Consider the following 23,673-nt stretch of genomic DNA (forward strand, 5'->3'; position numbering starts at 1 on the left):
TGCCTTTGAGATATTTCAGATTGCATTTTGATCATATTATGTTGCTTTAGTAAATTAAAGGAATCGGAAGCAAAAAATAGGGAACTGTTGGAAGAGATGGAAGGTTTGAAGAAAAAACTGGAAGAAAAATACAGAACAGATTCAGGTAATTAAAGTTACTGTGTTTTAACAGAGTTCTAACACCACCTGTGATGCTGCCTTTTAGCTAAGCCTGCTCTGCTTTGGGTTTTAGGTCTCAAACTTCCAGACTTTCAAGATTCCATTTTTGAATATTTCAACACCTCTCCTCTTGCACGTGATCTGACTTTCAGAGTGAGTTATTACATAAAATAGCTATTAAAATTTGATAGCTGGATTATATCTTTATTACGTAAAAGTAATGCTTGGGCACTGTTTGGGTCTGGCATATTGGCCACGTTAGTGTGACGCACAGTTGGATGTCCAGTGCATGTCAGATTGCTTGGCATTTTGTAGGGAAGCTGGCACCTTTGGGAAATACTCCCGGAAGTTCACATTAATTATTTCCCATTCTACCTTCCTTGTTTAGTTTAATTTCAAATGTTGGGCTGAATAATATACATTCAGGGTTTTTTGGAGAGACTGGCACAACCTGTTACAAAAAAAAAGTACTCACACAGTTCAAGGAGTGTTCAATCAGATATGTAAAACTGTTGGCTCCAGATCTTAATGGAGTGGTTAGAGTAGAAGGAACTGGGAAGAGAATCAGAGGACCCACAGATGTTGGTATGAGAAGTTTATTGTGACACACCCTCTGATCCTTAGAAAACTAATCATACAAATCACAGCTCCAAGTGGGCGTTTCAGTTAAAAAGGTTTGTGCATTCCCTGAGGAAGCAGCTGTTAAATGCAACATTGAATCACATTTCCTTATTTCATGAACTCTTGATCCCTCAAGATTTTCTGGGATGGTTTTTCTGCAAAACACTTAGACAGTTTAGCATAAAACCAAGAGCTGGAACTGGAAGGAATAATCTGTTATATTTATGGAGCTGAGTTAAAGGGGCTTAGGTTAAAACCTAATTGGTCTTGTTAAATTTTTTTATCCGAAATGCATATTCTCTCTTTTTTTGTTGTTTTTAAAATAGTTGTCGCTATTGACAATAAGTCACTGTTGTCAAAAAGAAAGCCTATGGACATGCTGTGATATTTGCATATTTATATTTTGTGTATGTGCTCCTCTCTGTCACAAGATGTCCACAGTGACTTTCTTGATAAAGTTGGCAAGGTGCACTACATGGATGAGGTGGAGGGAAGAGAGAGAATCTCTCTCTCAGATATGTGCTGCTATCTGGATAACAGTTTTTGTCTGCTGACCTTGATATTTTAAAACGTTGCATTAAAAAGTAACAGATACAGTTAAAACAGTAAAATGTAGACTATCAAGCCCGTAACTAGTCAAGATTCCATTCTACAGATCCTGCAATGAATATACAGTCACTACAGAAATGCAGATGGCATTTTCTGATGAATTACGTTAAAATTGCTGATGACTTCCATTAACAATTTTTTTTTACGTGTACTTATAAAGATAGTCCATGTCATCTGCTCTGGGTTAATTTAGTTTGAATAAATATCATTTGTCCATATAAAACATTTTATTTAGCTAGCCTACTGATACTCTATCTGAAGTTTTCCTGTGGGTGATAAGTGATCGTTTTTATCCCTCATATCTGTTACAACAAAGGATTCTGTTTCTTCTTCATCTACATCTTCTCTACTAGCCTTTTGGGAAGAAGTAAGTTTTTGCTAGTAGTCTTGTCTCCTTATTTTGTTGTGACCTGTCATAGTAAAAACAGCCTCCTAAAACTAGACATTTGCTTCCTTAACTTCTCTCTAATTTAATCCACTAAATAGAGCTAGTTTAGTTCTCTTTTAATACCTCTTTACAGGCTTACTATTTTATATTTTGACTGTCTGTATGGCTAAAGCTGAATCATGCTAGCATTTTTAAATAGTTCATATTACCTAATGGTACAATTTGATCTTCAGTGGCCCAGCCCTACCAATCAATTCATAACAACAACAACAAAAAAGTAACAAATATCTGAACATACTTAGTGAGCTAACTGAACTTGAGCCATCTCCCTGTCTAAACTGGCTGGGAAGTGAGTGATTCATTACTTGTTGCCTTTAGTGCCAATTACATCATTTATGTGAAGTCTAATCTGATGTTTGTTAATCATTACTTTCATGATGTCCTCAGAGTACAGTAATACAGTATCCTCCTTCCACACCCAGCTTCTTTAGTTCTGGAACTGTAGCATACTTCCCCCTTGTGCTGCAATTAGTATTTGCTAATGTAAGTGTGAAATTAATAGAAGGCTTGTAATGGATGCTAGTCTTAAATTTTAGTGAAATCTAAAACAACGTGATTAAGTAGATGTGATTCAGAGATGTTAATAAAATAGCCAACCATTTTTAAACAACTTTTTAATTTTTAAAATAATGGGTAGTACTTCTTTGAGAATTTTTCTTATGGCGGAATTGGTGGCTGCTGTGTTCTAGAAAAATGCTAGTGTAGTAAGCCACCATGAGAGATAAGCTATTTTATGAATGATTGCCAAGCTTTTCAAACATCATTTCATACCTGCATGCAAGAGATTAGACACAGCCTTGCTGGGAAAAGAAGGCTGTTACAGCATTTATGCTGCCTACTACAAGGTACTGCATTTTAGTGCTTCTAGCTTTACAGCTTTTCTATCAAGTGGCAGGGTTTGTTTTGAGGGAATATTTTTTTCAGAGTGGAAAGTTATTAGATGTGTGTGTACTGCATGAAGAAATCAGCATTGGTTTTTGTTTATTTCTACCATGAGTTGTTAATTGTAGACACCTTGAAATTCTATTTCGTTGATGTGAGAACACTTTGCCAGATCTGTGGTATCTAAACTAAGATGTTTGCTGTCACTTTTGCAGACCAGTTCTATTAGCGAGCAGGAAACACAGGGTCCCAAGTCAGAAGTTTCACCATCTACTTCAGCTGTAACTGCAGACCAACAACAAGAAGTAAGGGAGCTGTTGTTTTACCCTGAAGAGTAATTCACTAGAAAGTCTCTCTGTCTTGTTCATGATAAATATATATTGCAGCATTCATTATGGAGAAGCAGGATTTAATGTTGCTTATTTGCAATGTGTCAGTGTTAATTGCACCTGCTTTGAGGACAGTTGCAAATGAAACCTTTTTGCTGGCTCTGTGTATGTTGATGTACCTCATTTTCATATGTTTTCTGTATTGCTGCTTGTTTGTTAGTGTGCAGGCTTTCCTGTGAGTGCTTTAAAACACAATCTGTTTCTGTTAAATCAGAATGGTGATGTTTATGACAATTAAATTTTTCATAATTTTCAAAAAAGCAAAAAATCAGAAAACAATAAGCTTTGCGACCCCGATCTTGAAACAAATTCTTGAAGCCTCATTTTGCTCAATTACAGTTTTTTGTGATTCAGGAACCAATTCGGCTTCAGAGGATGCCTGCTGCTCCTTCCCCCACCATTCAATCCATTTCTCTAGCTGTACCAAAGGTAGGGGGACTGTGCTAACCTTATTCTAAAGAACAAAGAAAAAAAATATCAGTTATAAATTAGCCCTTTGTGTTTGTTCTTGTCTTGTTTGGGTTTGTCCTATGTGTGTTTGTTAGGTCTGTGTTTTTAATCAAATGTTTCCAAGTGCAAGCTGGTGGGTTTTGATTTGTCAGAAAGGATGACAAAAGAAGTTGGTTGTAGGTTTGGGTTTGAGTATCTATGCAGTTGGAAATAAAACTGTTATTGTTGCCTTGCAGCACCTTTTACAAGCTGCACTTACTTAAAAGAAGGCCGGTTTCACAATGTACACTGATATACTGGAGGGTGGTGAAGGGCAATGCTCTCATTGCATGAGTACAGAAAGTAAAAACTTATTTTTTTTGTCCTGAATGTATCTTTCAGCCTAAAGCTCACCAGCTCAATATCAAGTCATTCACAAGCCCTACTCAGTGTAGTCATTGCACTTCTCTTATGGTGGGATTAGTTCGACAAGGTTATGCCTGTGACGGTGAGTCAGTTAAACTTTTTATATTTTCAGCAAGTCCCTGAAAAAATCATCCCAAAACACTAATGTATTTTAAGGCAACTATATCTTTGGGGAGGGAATCAAAAAGAGGGGTGGCTGCCACTGGATGATTCTCCTTTCTTTTGCATCATCATCAGACTTCTAAAGTCAAGGTAATATAAGCCCTCATGGTTCCCTTTCATAGTACTAATTAGTTCCGCTACCATTAGTGGCGTTATAGTGTGAGTTGTGAGGGGAGGTGGGGAAGGCAAGACTGTTTTCTGTTTCTGTAGTAGAGAGGGAGTGCTGTGGTAACATGAATTTGGCTCTGTTTTGTGCTATCCTTCCTGATCGTAAACCCTGTATGTTAGGAGGACTGTTTGCTAGGTTTTTTGGACTGTAGCCTGTCTTGCTGTCTATTAGTTTTATTTAAAATGCTTTCTCTGATGCATATGTAACTATTGAGTTCCATGTTTTGAGTATATGGAGGTTTTTTTATTTGAAAATACTTCTTTGTATCTTCATTAGACACATGAACTCAGTAAGTAGTCCACAAATCCATTGAAGGCACTACAGTATAAATAACCTTATTGTATTTCTGTGCCCAGCTTAGTTTTTGCTATTGAAATGTCTCCACTGACAGCTTCAGTGTCATATTCAGATTGCCTCATCTGCCCTTCAGGGCTTTTCTCCTGACAGATCTTCTGGTGGCAGATCATCCCCAGGAGCACCTATTGCTCTGCCAACACTTGCCCTGGGGGCTGCCTTTTGTCTCCTGTTGCTGACATTTCTGAACCCTGGTTTTGCATCTCTTCCTGCAAGTTTGAAACAGTCTTTTTCCCTTAGTGTAGCTGTCAGCTTCATTCTTTATTTTTTTTTCTCGTGTGTTTTGATTAAGGTCTACATCATTAGTTTTCCAGTTTGCTGCCTCTTCTCCAGATCTTGATAGCTACAGAAAAAAACTAGAATCACATTGACATAAGAATAGAGATGACTCCAGTAGAACAAAACTCCCAATCACTTGTTCCACTCCCAATCACTTGCTTTTCCCAATTCCTTCTCTTTTTAATGCTGGAGACTACGGTAAAATACAGCTGCACTTCCAGAGGCCTGTAGAACTGGATATATCCCGTGGATTTTCCCTGTTCTGCAACTGGTGTGCCTTGATATGCACTATCCCAAATAATTATGATGCCTCCTGAAAGAGCTGCATTTATTGTCTGGTCTTGGGGAGCACCTCCAGTACTTTGCATGCATGACTTTTTGGTAACCCCTGTCCTCCTGGGAGCAAAGTGCAGCTGAAAGAACGAGCCAGGCAGCCTGCCCTGGGCTGCCCTCTGCCCTGGCTGTTCCCTCTGGCATCGTGAGGAGGAGGTTTGTAGCCTAGTCTGTGGCTGTAGCAGAAGCAGGCTCTTTCCAGGTTTTCTAGAATGCTTTGACCCTTAGTAATTATGAGACTAGATGTGCATTTCTTAGAATATGGTTAGGAGGAAGCACAGGAGAGATCCTAGGGCCATGGCACTCTCCCACTGCCCTCCCAAGCCTACTGGTAGAAACAGGGTACCTGGGACAAACCAGCCCATAAACAGTGGGTCAGATGCCTCGATATAACATGTTAGTTCATTCTGCAGTTCTCATAGTCTGTCTCATGTGAAGTGGCATATATTCTGAGTTTTTTCTGTGTAGTGCTTCTGTGTAAAGTGCTGTATATACAAGAGACTAGAGACTTCTGTCCCTTCCTGGTGCAGCACAAAGCGGTACAAAGTGGTGTAAATGGTAAGAAAGGATGCCATAATTAGTATAGATGTTTGCTCCTTATTTGAACTCTGAGCATTTCAGTCCCTGTCCCATGATTTCTGCTTTATTATGCTTTCAAGTCTATTGCCTGTGTTTAATAGCTTAACCCTTTCTAATTTTTTGGGCCAGTTTAGTTTTACTTTGTCTTTGCAGTATTCTTGCATTCTTGGATCAAATTAAACACCTAATATATTTATCTTGTCTCCTATTATTGCCCCATAATTTTTATTCCTCCTTTATTAATACTTTTTCTCTTCTTTGACTGGTTGAGTTGCTGCTTAACACCAGTGAGGCTGACCAACTCCTTTTCCTTCTGGAAAATGCTTTCCTAGGTTGCCTTGAAATGTGGACTCAGTTCCTGCCCTTTATGGAAGTACTAGGCTTAAAAGAGAAAATAAAAGCAGTTTGGAGAGTCTCATACAGTATCTAGGTGTGTTCACTCCTTTGGCGTAGTGGGCTACTGCGATATTTTACTGCCAGTTTCCATGTCATTGATTAATTTGCTGAGCATAAGGGTAGATTACACTAATCTCCTGTTATGATTGACTCATACATGCATTTCACTGTGAATTTTCTCTTTTGTACTTAGTGTGTTCATTTGCATGCCATGTTTCCTGCAAGGATAGTGCACCTCAGGTCTGCCCCATACCCCCTGAGCAAGCCAAAAGGCCTCTTGGAGTAGATGTGCAAAGAGGAATAGGAACTGCCTATAAAGGTTACGTCAAGGTAACAGTCTTTTGTTCTTGGACAAGAGAAGAATACTAAACTTCACCTACAGCTGTGCTGCTAGGAACCTCTAAGTATGTTTAAACAAATCTAAATTGTGCTAAACTCTTAAGGCTTCATATGCCGTTTGTGTAACTGATTTAGCCTTTGTTGCTTTAGATGTGGGAGAAATGGTTGGTTTTACTACAAGATCTAAAGGTTAGTAGATTAGTAGCTACAATGTTTATAAGCAGCAGAGGGGAAATCATGCTTTAAGGAAGAATTTCTGTCATTGTTGATGTAAGCATAATATAAAAGGTAAATTGTCCTACCGTTTTGGCATTTGTGGAATATACAAGCCCCATTTTTTGTCATAATACTACCTAATGTATTTATTAAACTGTAACAGGGAATGGTTGAACTTGAGGGAGGAAAAATGATTGCTTGATTACTTGACATTTTTCACTCCGTTTTGAAGGGCAAGTAGAACGTGTTCTAATTCCGTTGATTTAAGTATAAGCTTTTCTAAATGTCTCTGCCTTCTGTGTCTACTACATGTGCTTACATTTAATAAGCAATCAGTTATTTATTTGCAGGTCCCAAAGCCTACAGGAGTTAAGAAAGGGTGGCAGAGGGCTTATGCAGTTGTCTGTGACTGTAAACTCTTCTTATATGATGTGCCTGAAGGAAAATCCACCCAACCTGGAGTTGTTGCAAGTCAAGTCTTGGATCTCAGGTTAGTATTATTATGAGTAGAAATCCTCTGTATTGTTTCCCTAACAGGAGTATTTATTTATAGTACACAAGAAACTTTAAGATGATGAGAGCTCTGATGTGAGAAGACCTGTGTGTTCTGTATATAGACTGCAGCTAAGTTTAGGCTAAACAAGTTGGCTCAGCAACAAATCACTTAAGTGACTTTCTAGTCACTTATACTACAATCACTAATATTTACAGTTTTAGCATGCTGCTTCCTAGAATTCCATATGTACACGTGGAAAACAAATAGACTTTGGTAGATTGGGTTTTCCCCTGCACTCTGACCTCAGCATTGAGTCAAAGTTCATCCCATAGCACGTAATTTCAGGAACATTAAAGAAACTGAAGTAATCTTCAGAAAAGCACCAACTAATTTACAGCTCTGACCTTGCCTTCTCACAGGAATCATTGTTCGTGGTGAACTATTTAAAACACTGAACACTGTCTGCAAGAGATCTGAGACATACATTGATCAGAGTAACCAAGAAGGTTTTTTGTTTCAATTTATGGAAATATCAAGAAAGTGTAATACCTTCTAATGTTACAGCACCTTCTGTCTCTGTTGAATATAAAGTTTGCATTCACAAGCACCTTGATTTATATTTTTTCCAGACAGTAGTACCGTGGGGTTGCAGCAGTATTGTTGTTCTGTTCTCACATTTATTCTCTGAGAACCGTCAGCTCTCTCTGACATGCTGGCAGCGGGAGCAGAAGCGTGGAAGTATTGCAAATAACAGCATTCACATCAGTACATTGCTTGAAGCAACTCAGACAGATATTAAACCAACTGTCCCATGCTTTATCTACTTATTGTAGCTGCGTCTTTGAGTCTGTCTTCTGAGGATTCTTAGATGTTTTAATAGATGTGAACCACCATAGCTATGAATTCTAGCATGGGCAAGTTTCAGGCATTAGTGTCATCTTTACACTAAAATTGGCAATTATGGTGATCAACTTGGTCAAATTCAGTTTTAAAAGGCTTGTGTAGACAAGCCCTCTGGGGTGGAGCATGCTGATATGCGAAAGTTGTTCTGATGTCTGTTTATTTTACTGTAAGAGAGAATAAAATGTAGCTATTTTGAAAACCCTTATTTGAATCCCACAAACCATAATTATGTTGCCAAGAGCTTTTTATGTGATTTTTCTTTCCTTTCCAAAGGCCCCTCTCTTGCTACACATTGAGGTATGAATTATTAATTTCTAATGTGTCTGCTGGGCTGGAAGAGCAATATTCTTGCTGCTAATTGTAGAATGGGTGTGGTCAGTAAACCAAAACTACCCAAAGCCACCCCATTTAACTTCAGGTGGACTGAGTTACACGTACTGAATGCTGTAGAAACATAACTAAAGCTTGTGAGTTGTTTGGGTCAAGGATGGTTAGAGCATAACAAAGCAGTGATGGCAGTTGTGACCTCTGTGTGGTGTTAGGAGATTGCGGCCTATTGAAACAATTGTGATGTCAATTAGATTTTACTGAATAATGTTAGTATGTGCATGCATGTGATTCTCTTGCTCTGTTTCTTCCTAGAGATGAAGATTTTTGTGTGAGCTCTGTTCTAGCATCGGATGTAATACACGCAACTCGTAAAGACATCCCGTGTATATTCAGGGTATGGCTACCAATTTACTCTTAAAGAAAATACAAGATAAATACTAGTGCTTTGTTTTGATAGTGAAGTACATTATCCATATTTAATGTTTCCTGAGTTATGCAGTAGTATAAGAATTTACAAGGGGTGCTGAAATGTGTAGAAGAACAATATGATACTCCTGTCATAACTGAACTGTAGAGAACGAAGTTCTCCTTTTGCTGCTTCCTTGTATATAAAGTTTGGCTTTTTAAATTTTCTTGATTATTCAGTATATTTTTATCTCCTCCTCCACTGGTATTACCAGACCCTACTTTTTCTATCTTACTTTGGAGGACTTGCTTTAGGAAGTGATGCTGTAACAGAGTAAGCTGAAGCTGGGTTGTGCACACTGATTCTAATTTGTCACATACTATCTTGTATTTTAAAAAAAATTGAAATTTCAGTTTCTTTAATTTCCTATTTAAGTATAGTAGAAAAAAATTAACATCAGAGAAAATAATTAGCTTAGTTATAATATCCTCTTTGATGTATGTGCTATCTGAATGCTGTATTTATTTTTTAACAACAGGAACGTCTTTCCTAGGTTTTATGTGAATTGTATTTAATCTGAAATCTTAAAATATAGAGAAGAGTATGTTTGTAGCTAGTATCTATAATCTTTTGCATTTGAATACCGAAATTCACTGTTTTCAGCATCTCTGATCCTCAGTCATTTAGAATCAAGTCAGTGGAACATGGAAGCCAGGGAACTGACAGTCACATGCAGTCCAAGTCATTTGGTCCTTGAGGGTTTTACTTAGGAAATGTCTTGGCTGCTTGAATGCTTCTGTGTCTTTGCTTTTCTGCTTTTTTGTAGAAATATTTTCTGCAGTGGATTTTCATCCTTTAGTTTACTATTACTTTGACTTTTATTTTCCTCTCAGTTGTTTCTAAATTTTTTTTTGTTCCCATCTGCCTGCTCTCTTCTCAAATTAGCAAATGTGGAATACTGTGGGAAAAGGACTTCTGAGGAGAGAAAATGAGCTATGCAGAATGGTGGTTGATTCGTTTAAGAGCAAAGCGTCCATACAGTTTAGCCTGCCTCACTTGCTGCTCTAATTTCTGTTTGCAGTTTTTAACTGAAAGAGCATCTAAGAAAAAAAATCTTTTGTCAAATATCCCCATATAAGAGTACTTGTGTGGATAGACATGACAAAATGTCTCCACAGTTTGATCAGATTATCCCCTACTGAAGAGATCTGATGGATTAACTGGAAGCCTGGTGTGTGAGTATATCCATTTAGATACCCTCTTGACAGGGACCAGAGAAGATGCTGTGAAAGTCCACCTCTTTTCTCAGTTTTAAGTCCTCCTTCAAAAGAAGGAATTTCTAAAACTGGAAACCAGTAACATCTGATGCAAGAGTCTATATTCTCAATTTAATTTAATTCTAGATTTGCATCATGCTGACATAATGACATAGAGTGGCTTCTACACAACAGTTAAAATGTTACTTTTCATCATCTGTGTAAAAATGTGGTCCTTCCTTTATATGTGTTATTTCACGTAACACGTGGTGATGTTGGTGACCCGTGAAAGACAGATTTTCATTTATTTTGGATCTTCCACCAGCAGAAAGCAATACCAGAATCCTGCCAAACACTAAAATATTGCCACCTCTGACCCCCTATGAAATCAAGAAGAGGAAGAACTTCTCTCAGACTCCAACATCTCTCCTTGGTAACCAGTTTTTAAAGCTGGATGTTAGGCCGTCCTGGCATCCAAACACTGCAGTCTAAAATGCTGCCATCAATTCATTTTTAATAACAGTATAAGAGTGTCTGTAGTGGAGTCCTTCCACAGCTTAGCAGTTTGAGTGAAGCAGCCTTGAGTTTGTAGCAAGCACTGGATTTTTGTATGATGAATAATGCTGGGTATATTACAATCAACTTCTCCCATTTTTTTCTGTATTTGACTGCATATAAGATGCCACCTTGAAAAGACTGAGGTGTAATATGTGGTGGTACTTCAAAGGGAAAACCATAGCTGAAGTCTGGTTTGGTTTTATTTTGTTTTCAAATTTAGAAATATTATCCATCATGCCTCCATCCATCTTTAAAATATTAATGCTTAGTTACAGTTCAGACATGAACAAAGCTTGATGCAGAGTAATAAGAGCTATGAGCAATTGCAAACTACTCAGTTCTTTTCCTACTACTCTTTGCTTTCATCTTACTTCAGGAGTTCTGTCTTTGCCATCCTGTTGTCCCAAATTTACTTTCAGGTGTATTTTATCTTTAAGATGAATGCTGTTGCTTAATTCACTTTTTCAGGAAGTGTATGTTGCATAACCACATCATCCATCTTTAGGTGATTTTCTTATCAAGGCATATAGACTGAAGGTGTGTTATTGCTTGTATGAGTAATTACAGCCTTCAGTTTTGCACTCTTGCACCTTTTGCTGCTTTTTTTCTGTTTAACTATTGTTATTGTAAAAGTGTGTTGTGAGGGCCAATACTGGCTGATGGCCTCTCTGTCTGTGACTGAAAGCGTAGTTCCCATGATCTCGCAAACCCTTTGATCTCTCCAGACAGGATGCTAAACTAACATTAAGAATTAGTAAATGCATACTTTGGGCGACAGAAAGTTCCTGGATAGTTTTTCTGTTCAGAATACATCCGCTTTGAGATCTAGAGGACAATTTACCTGAAAATTAAGTGAAGCCATAGTGATTTTCTTTTCACATGGGGAAGTGGGGGAATGCACTACTTCTGTCTCAAAACATTGCTTTCCTCCAGAGCTTTTAATGCCAATATGATGTGCTCTTCCCTCTGGACAAATATTTGAAAATAAAGTATCAAAATAAAAATCTAGAGCTTATCATAGCAGTGCCTTTGGGTTTAAATGCATCTGACTCTGAAAGCATTTGTGTCATTTTCAGTAAGTTATTAAAAGATGGTGAAGGGGAGGGACCAGGACAAATTACGGCATGCTACTGAAATTCCAGTTCAGAGCAGGGAGGAGCCTTTTACTGCCATGTATTGATTATTGTAGAAAAGGAATGTAGCATTCCTTGCCCATATTGTAAGATTCAGACTGATTAAGTAAGACTGAGTATTTCTAAATAAAACCACTGCAGCTTATGTTGGTTTTTTTTGAAGCACTGTGGTCATACTAGCTGTGTGCCGTGCTGCGTACCCCTCAGGTACATCAGCACAGTGCTATGAAAAAGTGTATTTTACTGTCACAGTTCTGTGAAGTATATGATACTGACAAAAAGGACTTGTATAACTCTTATTAATTTGGCTTTCTCTGTCTGTTAAAAGGTGACAGCTTCTCTCTTAGGTTTGCCTTCAAAGTCTTGTTCTCTACTGATTCTGACGGAAAATGAGAATGAGAAGAGGAAGTGGGTTGGAATCCTAGAAGGGTTGCAGTCTATCCTGCACAAAAACAGACTGAAAAACCAGGTTGTGCATATTCCACAAGAAGCCTATGACAGTACACTGCCTCTTATTAAAGCAAGTTTAGCTGCTGCTATTGTAGGTATGTTTGTTTTAACTTTTATAAGTGCGTGAGAGTTGTTGGAGCTTTTAGATGGGCTCCTGTAATGAGAGCACTGATACCTTGAAATAAATTCCTCAGCTGAATTCCTTCATAGGAATTTAATAATGGGGGGAAATGCTAATCTTGCATTGATATTCAATTTTCTTCATTCACACAGAGTAAATAATACTGCTTAGTAGTTTAACAAGTTGTTTTAGCAATACGGTATATAGTGTGCTTTCAACAGACTGCATAAATGTAAGCAAAATGGATTTGCATTTGAAAATCTATTTGTCCAGAAATTTTTCTAGCTGTTCAAAGCAAACAGCCTGTTTTAAAGATAAGATTAAGCACAGCTGAATTAATAGCTTTTTTTTTTTCTTCCTGGTTTAGATCGAGATAGAATAGCAATTGGTTCAGAAGAAGGACTGTATGTGATAGAGGTGACCCGTGACGGTAAGTTAGACCGCAATGCATGCAGTAATTACATACGGAATAATGAGCTCCATAACTTTTAGTGCTGTTATAATATAGGTTATGCAACAACCCTTCATGTACAGTAAGTAAGTTAATTGATGAGAAGGACAAGTGAATGTGAGATATAAGCACTAATTTGGTCATTATCATTACATTCAGTTGACTGGCTGAAATTAAAGGGATGGGTTACTAGGCATATTCTGACACATTCTCACCTTAACTGTGTTCCCACGGCAGGTAGCAGAATGCTTCAGCACACAGAGCACACGCAGCAGCAGTTGATGCATGGTGAATTATCAGGCACTTTAATTAATAGAACTTGAATTGAGTGAGAAAAACTTGACATGGAAACAAATTTGTTCCAACCTGTGCCATCAGAGGACTTAAACTGCATGCATTAGAAGTTAGGCAGCCAGTGCAAGCAAGACAAGAGTTTGTAGACTTTCCATTAAAGCCACCATGTGTCATTGTTTCTTCCAGAAATTTGACAACCACTCACATTCAGTTTCAGACAAATGATGGCCAAAGCAAATGCCTTGCTTGCTCCTTCCCATTATCTCTTTATTTCCCTGACCCCATACTTCCTCCTGAACCTGCTTTTTCTTTCCTGTTCTTAATGCACTCTGCCCTGTGCTTTGGGAGAAGTGGTATCGGTTTAGCCTGTTCTTTCTGAAGACTTACCACATCCGTTCCAGACACAGTGTGCTCCAGGTACCACAGCAGAGTGTATGCTGTGTAGTCATTGGGCAGCACAGGCATACCCCTCTATCGTTGAATTATTAGGCATCATAGCTAGTGAGTAAGGGAAGCATTTTTCCCTTTAACCTGTTATACTGAGCAGAAACACAAATAACAATGGGAAACATCCCTTGGTATGGTGGGGAAAGCGTGGTGGCCAAAAGGATTGCTAGCACATGAGCATGGGGATCGTTTGGGGTCAATCCGTAGAAAATGAAATTTTAAACATGGAAAAGCAAAGAACAAGTTGGTTAATTTTTCAATCTGCTTCTATAACAAGATGTTCTTATTTTGAACAAACAAATGAACAAAAAGTGAAAAAAATAGTTGAGTTAGACTGTGTTTATGGAAGTATCTACTCTGCTCTTGTGAGACCCCACCTGGAGTACTGTGTTCAGATGTGGGGCCCCCAACGTAAAAAAGACCTGGACCTGTTGGAGAGAGTCCAGAGGAGAGCCACGAAATTAATCAGAGGGCTGGAGCACCTCCCCTGTGAGGACAGGCTGAGAAAATTTGGCTTGTTCAGCCTGGAGAAAAGAAGGCTCCAAGGAGACTTAATAGCAGCCTTCCAGTACCTGAAGGGGGCTACAGGAGAGATGGGGAGGCACTCTTTATTAGGGAGTGTAGTGAGAGGACAAGGGGTAATGGGTATAAGCTGAAAGAGGGTAGATTTAGACTAGACATTAGGAAGAAGTTTTTCACTGTGAGGGTGGTGAGACACTGGAACAGGTTGCCCAGGGAAGTTGTGGATGCCCCATCCCTGGAGGTGTTCAAGGCCAGGCTGGATGAGGCTTTGAGCAACCTGGGCTGGTGGGAGGTGTCCCTGCCCATGGCAGGGGGGGTTGGAACTCGATGATTTTTAGGGTCCTTTCCAACCCAAACCATTCTATGATTCTGTAAGTTAAATAATATATTTCTAAGAAGCAATGCAAATTTAAAATACAGTAATCTACTACTATTTATCCTTTTCCAAGTTACTGTAGGAAATATTAGTTATTTCTTTCTCTCTGAGTTTAAAAGCACAAAACACACCTTGTGAAAGGCATCCTTTTTATATATCCTGAGGCTCTCTAAATTTAAACAACACTCTAAATCCATATTTTTTGTGGTAAAAGAGCTAATGGCCTTGGCTCTCTGATAGGATTGTTTCTAGCAAAATACCTAATGCTTTCTTCACCCATATTTATAACCTGTGAGCTTAGGTTCTTCTGGTGTCTTTAGCTGACTGGGAGTTCAGGATGTTGAAGTCAGTGATACAGATTTGTAAAATTAAAAGGTGCCCAAGTCCCTTTTCCGCCTTTGGAAAGAGCATCCCTGGGACACTCCTGAAATATCCCTTTGACTATTTTTAGTCATTGTCATTCAAATTTCAAAGACAATATTTATTGACTTGATGGAAGAATTTTAATTTCCTTTTTCAATGTAATTTAGTTTGTGACTTTGAAATTTGGATTGCAGTCACGCTAAAATTTGCACTTCAATGTAAAATACAGCAGTGAACACAGGTTTTTAAAGATTTACTTGACTTTTAAAATAAAATTAAGTACAAAGTCAGGAATGTAGTTTTGGGTCAAAAAGCAAAATGTTATTGTTTCCTCTTGCTTAGAATAAGCCATTGCCCAGTTTCCAAAGAAACTGCTCTATAGATGGAGACAGCAGATATTTGAAATTCTTTTTAGCAGTAGTAAATGCCATTCCTTTGAGTAAACTTACAGTGGTCACCATTTTGTAAGTACTTAGATATGAACATAACTTTAGATGCATGTAATTCCAGAGATTCCGGTACAGCTTCTTGCATAAAAGAAAATGGTACATTTAATTTGAAAGGTCATTTCATAACGGAAGAATTATCTGCATCACCATGTCATATGTAAATGTGAAAATGAATTATCAATTTTGGTTTTAAGTTAAAAGAAGTTTTGCATGAGTTTTCTATGACCAGTTCCTGTGTCTTAATAGCATTTTCATAAATCGTAATCTCTCTTTCATTTTATGGCAGTTGTAATTTTCAGTGTTAATTAACTGCCAGCTGCTTATAGCAAAGGTCTTTGGTCAGAATATCACTTAGTTCTTGACAAATAAACTAAACTGTAAGCTGGAACTGGAGCTAGGGAAAAAAAAAATCTTTTCTCTGTGGCAAAGTTCCGGCAACCGGTTATTTCTTAGATTATATGTCTGAAGAAATGTTCTATTTGTGCAATTGAGGGGATGCCACAAAACACTTGGCTATGATCTAAACAGCCAAATTCTTGTTTTAACTTTACAGAATTTGGTGACTTGGCTAGGTTACTCAACTATTACTGAAAAAAACGCTTATAATTGCCAATTAATATTTCTTCTTTTATTGTAATTCCCAAATATTTTGAACACATTCAGTTAACAGAAAAAATGAAAATTATATTTTAATATAATTGGCTTATGCATATTATGTTTCCTAGTTTGGAATTGCTTAGTCTCTTCTGTTTGTACCCCATGAAATACTCACTGCTTTCATTAAAGTACCAATATATCCACGATCCCAAAAGCAGAACACGTTGTGCCAAACCCTGTAGCTGTCTCTAGCCCAGTTTTTAAAAAACCCTTTCAACAGTGAAGACTCCCCAGCTTCCCTAAGTTACCTAACTAGTCTTTACTGTGAGAAGGCTTTTCCTGGTGCCTATGTTAAACCTCCCTTCCTGCAGTTTACACCCATGCTGACTTACCCTTTCCCCTGTGCACACAGCATTTTTGCTTTTCCCTGTAGGTGTTTAACATCCACTTCCTGTACCGCTTTTGTATTTGGCTGAAACATTTGCCAACTGTACAGCATTTTCTATCCTCAATTATCAGCATTAAATACTTTATATTTCTTCTCCATGTGTTCTGCTAATTCAGTCTTCCTCCGTAATTTATTGATGATGCTGATGTTTTTCCTGAAGGTGGGACCAGTTTCAGAAGACACACCATCTTGCAGTGTATAGATAGTACAGCTATTATTATATAATTTTTTTCTCCATTTATCCCAGGGTTAAGTAGCCTTTTCCCTGCAAAGTGTTGCTGAAGCGAGACTTTGTATCCATAGAGTGAGTTACAGGAATGCTTTGTTTCATTTTTTGTTCTGAGAATTGATAATGGAGCATTGAACATGAGTAATAAGTGCTCTTTCTTATCTGGTATGTGTCTGTGTTTAGATTAGTTTTCAGATACCAGTATGTAACACTGCAGCGTTTCCAGGCCTGATGGCTTTCGTGTTTAACTTATGGCAGCTCTTGTTTCCTTTGCAGTGATAGTCCGAGCTGCTGACTGCAAGAAGGTGTACCAGATAGAGCTTGCTCCCAAAGAGAAAATAATCATCCTCATCTGTGGTCGGAACCATCACGTTCACCTTTACCCCTGGGCTTCTCTGGATGGGTCGGAGGGAAACTTTGACATTAAGCTTGCAGAAACTAAAGGCTGCCAATTGATTACAACTGGAACACTAAAGAAGAGTTCTTCGACTTGTTTGTTTGTGGCTATCAAGCGACAGGTTTTTTGCTATGAAATTCACAGAACTAAACCTTTCCACAAAAAATTCAGTGAAATCCAGGCTCCAGGAACTGTACAGTGGATGACAGTGTTCAAGGACAAGCTCTGTGTTGGCTACCAGTCTGGGTTCTCTCTGTTGACCATCCAGGGAGATGGACAATCTATAAACCTGGTAAATCCTAATGACCCCTCACTTATCTTCCTCTCACAGCAGTCTTTTGATGCCCTTTGTGCTGTGGAGCTCCGTAATGAGGAATACCTGCTTTGCTTCAGCCATATGGGAGTATACGTCGATTCGCAAGGTCGAAGGTCACGCATGCAGGAACTAATGTGGCCTGCAACTCCTGTTGCCTGTAGTATGTATATGTTTTTCTGTTGCCATATCCCTGTTGCTGCTTTACTTGTCTAAAAATAATCAGCATTGTATTCTATTTTGCTTTGATTTGTCTTTCAATACTACAGTTTCAGTTTTGACGAGTTAACAGGATACACAGTTCTTCCTGATGGTAGTTTTGGATTTGGCAATCTCCTGGGCTGAGATCCTGGATGCTGCAAGAAAAGGAGCCCTGTCTTGTTACAGGACACAGAAGAACAAATAATATAATGCAAGTTGATTTTTACAGAGCGGAAGTAGTCCTGAATGCAGGACAGTGCAAGACTACTGGTCTGTGAAATTCTGTAAAGATTGTTGCTCCCCTGGAGACTGTAAATGTCTAGTTGTCTGTAGGATGTCTTCTGTGTCCTGTACTCAACGTACAATAGAAAGTTGAAGATGAACTGTAACTGCAACTGTAAGGGTTCATAAAGATAACAAAATAAGAGGTAAAAATATTGCTTTCAGCAGAACTGGTTGCAATTTTTCTCCTATTGGTTTTATTTTTAGGGAGAGAATTTCCAAAAATAATATAGGCAGGTGGAGGGTAATTTTTCAACCACTCTGCTCCTTTTAGGCACATTGGTTTATCAGCTAGTTAGGATAGAAGCACATGTGAAGCATTTTTCAGTATTCAGTAGTCAAAGGCAGTTCATTACAAAACCAGATTTCTATTGGGAGCTCAAATAACAAAGTGTTTTGAATGATTGAAAGCAAGAGATAGCTTTTTGTTTAAATAGTACACTGAGTAGTTAGGTGCTCGGTGGTTTGATCAGGACAGGCCCTAATAGCAGTTTGTTTAATTTTAATTGCCTTAAACTGAAATTGTTTGCTTGCTTTACTCTGACCTAGTTCTGTACAGAAGTGTGAAGCAAAGGCCCGGGAAACAATGTAGTTGCAAATTTACTTTAAAATGCCATCAGCCAAAGCTAGTGTTTCCTTTTCCTTTATCAGCTTTACAGTTTTTTGCATTTCAGCAAACTAGACATGCTAGTTAATTGTTTTATCTGTTATTATTAGAAACTATTCTTACTGTAAACTATTTTATAGCGTTCTTGTATGTGCAGTCCTGACTAGCGTTGGCCTAGGGCTGTTTTTGTAGAAAGAACAACTTCATCCGCTGTGGAAGGAAATGGATTACTTTCCTTGTTGTTAGCCTTGTCCTCCCTCCTCAGTCCTGGTATCTGACTGCCCTTTTTTAACTGTTCCATCAGGAGAGCATCAAAGTGGAAATCGTTCTACCCCTGTTGCAGTTTCTGCTCTGGTAAAGGACCATGTAGGATTTAGGATACAATGGAGAATTTGGCTCTAGGGCATTCAGTCCCCTCATGCTAGATCCCGAGGTGTGTGCTAACACAGTCGGCTCTGGGATCTCGGATGGCCTGTCCAGGCTCCAGTTAAACCAGCTTAATGCACTCGTTCTGTGCTCGGTCAGTGTCGGCGTTGTGGGGCTCCTCAGCTTGAGTACGGCGCAGTGCAGAGACTCGGAGACAGCAGGTCTTGAAGCTGTAGTGTGGGCAAGCCCAGTGCAGACACTGGTGTGTTTCTCTGGGAACCAGCTGAGATCTGGCCAAGCTCATCAGCTCTGACTGGTAATTGCTGGCCTTGGCTACCAGCTGCCCAGGCAGCAGCGGTTGGTGGTTTTGTCTGGTGCTCCATGGTCTCCTTTGATTTGGGTATCCAAGCCAACCATGACCCCATATAATAAATACTTGACCATAAATAATTTCTGGCATATGTATTTATGATAGCTGTCCAAGGCTTTCAGTGGATGAGATAAAAAAAATAGCACCACAACCTTACTTCAGTTCTTCTAAGAAGATTCTGTCATGTGTTTAGTGTCCTACTGGGCTATTTTCCTTTTCTTCATTGAAGCAGCTCTTTTCTCTATTAAATCCCATAAATTTCTAGTAACTGCTCTTTACATCAGGATGCAGTCCTTACATGAGCAGAAGCATGTTGATATGAAGCTCTAGGGATCTCTGCTTTTCATTTGACCTAAAATAAACTTGTCCGCTGATGCCTTTTATGCTTTTCAAAAAAAAAAAAAAAGTTAAAAAGATAAAATGAGTTGTGGGCTTTAAGCATTGTGACATTTTTTTGTTAACCTGATGAAAGCAACCCATATGTGAATATCTAAAGCTAGATAATTGTTAGCAAAATCGGAAGGAAATTGAGAACAGATCCGCGTCATGACTTCATGACCCACCTCACAGATGGTGGCCCTCTCTTTTCCCCTGCACGCAGCAGATGTATAGTTAGTTTGTTTCTTCCAAAATGAAGTAGTCTGCATCTGTAGAAAAGCTAGCTGCTCAGTTCCTACCAAGTAGCGAATTTGTATGTATCTGAAAACTTCAGATGCCATTTTGCAATTTCATGAAATCATAACTTGAAGTTTAAAAATACTGAAAGGGTCAAATTTAAATCTTTCCATGACACTGGCAGTTGTTGTTAGCAAATCTATTATCACACAAATATCTGTCTGAAAGTCAGTCTGGGAAGAAGTATTTTAAAATGCACATAGTGGAAAACTTGTAACTATTGAAATTTGCTCAAATTTCTGGACTGCTGAAACCACATTAGGGTTTTCTATTTGTTTTTAATCTATGCAGGTTGCAATTCTTCATATGTAACAGTGTATAGCGAGTATGGTGTTGATGTATTTGATGTTAATACTATGGAATGGGTCCAGACTATTGGCCTGCGAAGGGTAAGTAATTTTCTTTGAATATAGAACTTCGTTGGGTTAATTCACAGTGTATGCTAGGCTTGAGTTAATCCTCTGACTCCTTCCTCAAAACAGATCAGACCATTGAACATGGATGGCACACTGAATCTCCTTAACTGCGAGCCACCAAGACTAATATATTTCAAGAACAAGTTTTCAGGTGAGTACAAAGCAAGGAGAGAAATGGGAAAGTGATGCGAAGCTAACTGGGTAATTTTAAGCAAAGTTACCTTTGCATGAGATGAAAGTTGTATTGGATGCGTCTGGGTCAACATGTACCTATGTATGTGAAATTGCATTGTGATATTACAGCAGGAGCTGTCCTCAGTGTGCCAGAAACATCTGACAATAGCAAGAAGCAAATGCTTCGAACTAGGAGCAAAAGAAGATTTGTATTTAAGGTTCCCGAGGAAGAACGATTACAGCAAAGGCGGTAAGAATTTAATTGTGGTATGTAACTTAATATACACAATGACATACAGAGACTGGGAATGCTAATAGCAAAAATCACTCTGTTCTTTTAGGGAAATGCTTAGAGACCCTGAGCTAAGGTCAAAGATGATTTCTAACCCAACGAATTTCAACCACGTGGCTCATATGGGACCAGGAGATGGAATGCAGGTTCTCATGGACCTCCCACTGGTAAAATACATTTAAAAGGGAGGGATATAGATGTATATTTGTTCTTGCTCAGAAAAGCTGTGAAGATGAGTTGTATAGGATTCAAGTGTTGTTTCTGTACCAAATTCTTCCTCTAATCATTTTGAGAAGGGTGAACCTTCCTGACATGCAGTGCTTCTAAATCCTGTGCAAGGAAATACTGTTAGCTGACTTATGAATGAGACACTGAAAGAAATAGGTGTCATTGACAGGAGCTTGTTAGTAGTTCTGTAAATAATCAGTCTCTCCCCCTTCCTTTTTCTTGTTTTTCTTCTTAAAATAACAGAATGAATTTCCTTCCCCCTCATCCTCTCGACATTCTGCTCTGATATCACCTCCAACAGGGTTTGCACACGTTTGTCACACAAGCCCTGTCTCTGCTGAAATCTTTCTCCAGAGTGACCATTCCTCACTGCAAAGCTCCCCTCTGCTTTCTTCCTCTTCCTGTCCCTCCTCTGCTTCCCTAGCAAGGGTGGGAGTAGCTACAAACAGTTAGGAACCTGCACAGTGTGCTTGTGCCATTTTGCTGATTGTAGAGCAAATACAGGGAGGGGAAAAAACTAATTTTGCGGAGGTAACTAAAATGCGTATAAGTTGCAGTGCTTTATAGCGTTTTTTTATTATTATTTTGCATTTAAGAAATACAGCATTTTGTGAGCTATTTTAGTGTTAAATTCATGAGAGGAAGGCCCGAACTTTGATGTTCTATACCCTCCATTCTGTAGCTGCTAGCCAGGCTTTCTCTTGTCCTTCCCAGCTAGCCCAGATGAGGGTAATGCGTTTGTCCTTAGAGGAAGGAAAGCAGAGTTGTTGGTGCAGTCCCTGCCCCTTCAGAGAGGGTTTGCTGGCTGACAGGTTCCAGTGGCTGCTGTGGGGCTTAGTTTTTTCTCTGTCTTTCTCAGGGTTTGTCTCTGTTACTGAAAATATGTGGATGTGGTCAAGTAAGTCCAGAGTTTTTCTACCAACACTGGGTTGTAATAGCTTCAAAAGCACAGTAAAGTTTTCATGAGTAACAACTTCTAGTTAGATAGCTTTTGTTGCCGGCTAACAAGGTGTTTCGTTTCAACTGCAGAGTGTCCTACCTGCTGCACAGGATGAAAAACCATGTCCATCTACAGCTAACCTCTCACGGCAGCAGCAGCAGCAGAGAAACAAAACCTATATTTCATGGCCCTCATCAAGTAAGGCTGGAAGCATGCTTGTCAGTTCTGAGCTGTAATTTATGGCTTCAACAAGAGGTGTAAACCTGCCTTTTTTCCTTCTTTCTCTACAGGTGGCAGTGATGTGGGAGGACCCATGCCTTCCCGAAGTATGTCTGATCCTGACCAGGAGTTTGACAAAGAGGTAAAGGAGCTTTTATTAAATGGAGACTGATGATATCCTGTTGCCATAGATTGTTTTCTTTTTCCAGTAAATTAAATTCTGAGGAAATACTTCATAAAAAATATATTCTTTATGGAGATGTTTTCCTTCCACGAATGTTTTGTCCAGCCTGTAATATATGATTGCAAGTTGGATATGCCAGCACAAAAGCAAAGCTGTGAAAAAAAATTTTTATGGTTATATTTTAGGAAGTATTATGTCTTGGATTAAGGTTTTTAGATAAGAGAAATTTGACTAATTGCTGAAATGTCCTCAGAGCTCCTAAAAATGTTCTCTGGGCTATTAGCATAGAATAGCAGAGTAACATGACTAGTTAAGTACTTTTCTGTGCTGCCTTAAGGAAGGCTTTTTGTCACGTAACTTGAGAAGAAATCGTATTTTAAAATACTTAAAACTGCTTTTAGCAAGAGTAAAAGTATGTACCAGTAGTCACCAAACTGAAAATGTCCTGGCTGTACAAAACTGGTGTCCCTGAATCTAAGGAGAGAAGATGTATGATTTGTGTTTCCTTGATTTATCGTGGGTGTAGCTTCTGCCAAGCTTTGCTCAAGCACTGCCTGTGCAAGGAAAGTGTTAGGAACTATCACTGGGAGTCAAAATCCTAGATCAAGATCTTTGTGCCTTTTTAGGGTTTTTTAGTACCCAACTACAAGCCCATGTAATGTTCTGGATTTTGGAGGGTGTTTTCCTGAAGCCAGACTTTTGCAGGATGCCTTAGTACACCCCAAGTCAAGGCATTTGTCCAGAGTTCTGATCACAGCCATGTGCTGGCTTCCTTTGTCTCCTTGAGGAAGCCATTAAAAGCATGTGAAAATGGGGATCTTTAAACACAGGTATTTTTGAAACTGTCTTTATTTTTCAAAGGTGTTGATGACAGAGTGTGTCAGTTGACTTGGTTATTCTGCAGTACCCTTCCCAAATTCCATTACATTCCATGCTCTAATGATAACTGCTGTTTGTAGGCACAAGCAGTGGTGGATTCTAAGGTTTTTACAATATTTTCTTTTTTGGTAGATCTTACAATTTCTTACAACTTCTTAAATTAAAAAAAAATAGTTTGAAACTTGAAAAACGAGGCTGTAACACCACCTTTTGGCTTTTATACTATTTTTCCCATGGCTTTTGGCTTTATCGCAGCATGAACTGGATCGTGTTAGGATAATCTTGTTATAGGTGATCTTATTGTGGTTTGAGCCATGCAAAACCTGGTGAACGGCATTCTTGAAGGATGTTACCTTTCAGTCTATTTGCTAAATATATATTCCCTTTCTTGAAAATAACTTGCTGCAATGGTACCAGTTTTTCCTGTACAGTATTTCATGAGCTGTGAATGTGTGCAGTGCTCAGAGTTGTAACTCACCAAAATAGTGGGAAACTTGCCAGTCATCCTGCT

The 23,673-nt window shown here is 38.7% G+C and overlaps 1 protein-coding gene across 1 annotated transcript in view; it reads left to right on the top strand.

Annotated features, from left to right (window-relative positions):
* The first annotated feature begins 50 nt into the window (after window positions 1-50).
* LOC104461959 (serine/threonine-protein kinase MRCK beta-like) overlaps window positions 51-23,673 on the top strand; it is a 26,067-nt gene continuing 2,444 nt past the window's right edge. Inside the window, exons 1-18 of the mRNA XM_010073718.1 lie at window positions 51-145; window positions 233-312; window positions 2,935-3,024; window positions 3,463-3,537; window positions 3,940-4,045; window positions 6,429-6,565; window positions 7,141-7,280; window positions 8,832-8,913; window positions 12,201-12,417; window positions 12,811-12,873; window positions 16,896-17,492; window positions 20,122-20,219; window positions 20,313-20,397; window positions 20,550-20,670; window positions 20,762-20,879; window positions 21,800-21,838; window positions 21,970-22,078; window positions 22,171-22,241. Of these exons, the coding sequence (XP_010072020.1) occupies window positions 97-145; window positions 233-312; window positions 2,935-3,024; window positions 3,463-3,537; window positions 3,940-4,045; window positions 6,429-6,565; window positions 7,141-7,280; window positions 8,832-8,913; window positions 12,201-12,417; window positions 12,811-12,873; window positions 16,896-17,492; window positions 20,122-20,219; window positions 20,313-20,397; window positions 20,550-20,670; window positions 20,762-20,879; window positions 21,800-21,838; window positions 21,970-22,078; window positions 22,171-22,241 (2,277 nt within the window). The 5' untranslated portion in view covers window positions 51-96. The remainder of the gene's footprint in view (window positions 146-232; window positions 313-2,934; window positions 3,025-3,462; window positions 3,538-3,939; window positions 4,046-6,428; window positions 6,566-7,140; window positions 7,281-8,831; window positions 8,914-12,200; window positions 12,418-12,810; window positions 12,874-16,895; window positions 17,493-20,121; window positions 20,220-20,312; window positions 20,398-20,549; window positions 20,671-20,761; window positions 20,880-21,799; window positions 21,839-21,969; window positions 22,079-22,170; window positions 22,242-23,673) is intronic.

The sequence above is a fragment of the Pterocles gutturalis genome, unplaced genomic scaffold, assembly GCF_000699245.1.
Source record: "Pterocles gutturalis isolate BGI_N339 unplaced genomic scaffold, ASM69924v1 scaffold34972, whole genome shotgun sequence".
Taxonomy (NCBI): domain Eukaryota; kingdom Metazoa; phylum Chordata; class Aves; order Pterocliformes; family Pteroclidae; genus Pterocles; species Pterocles gutturalis.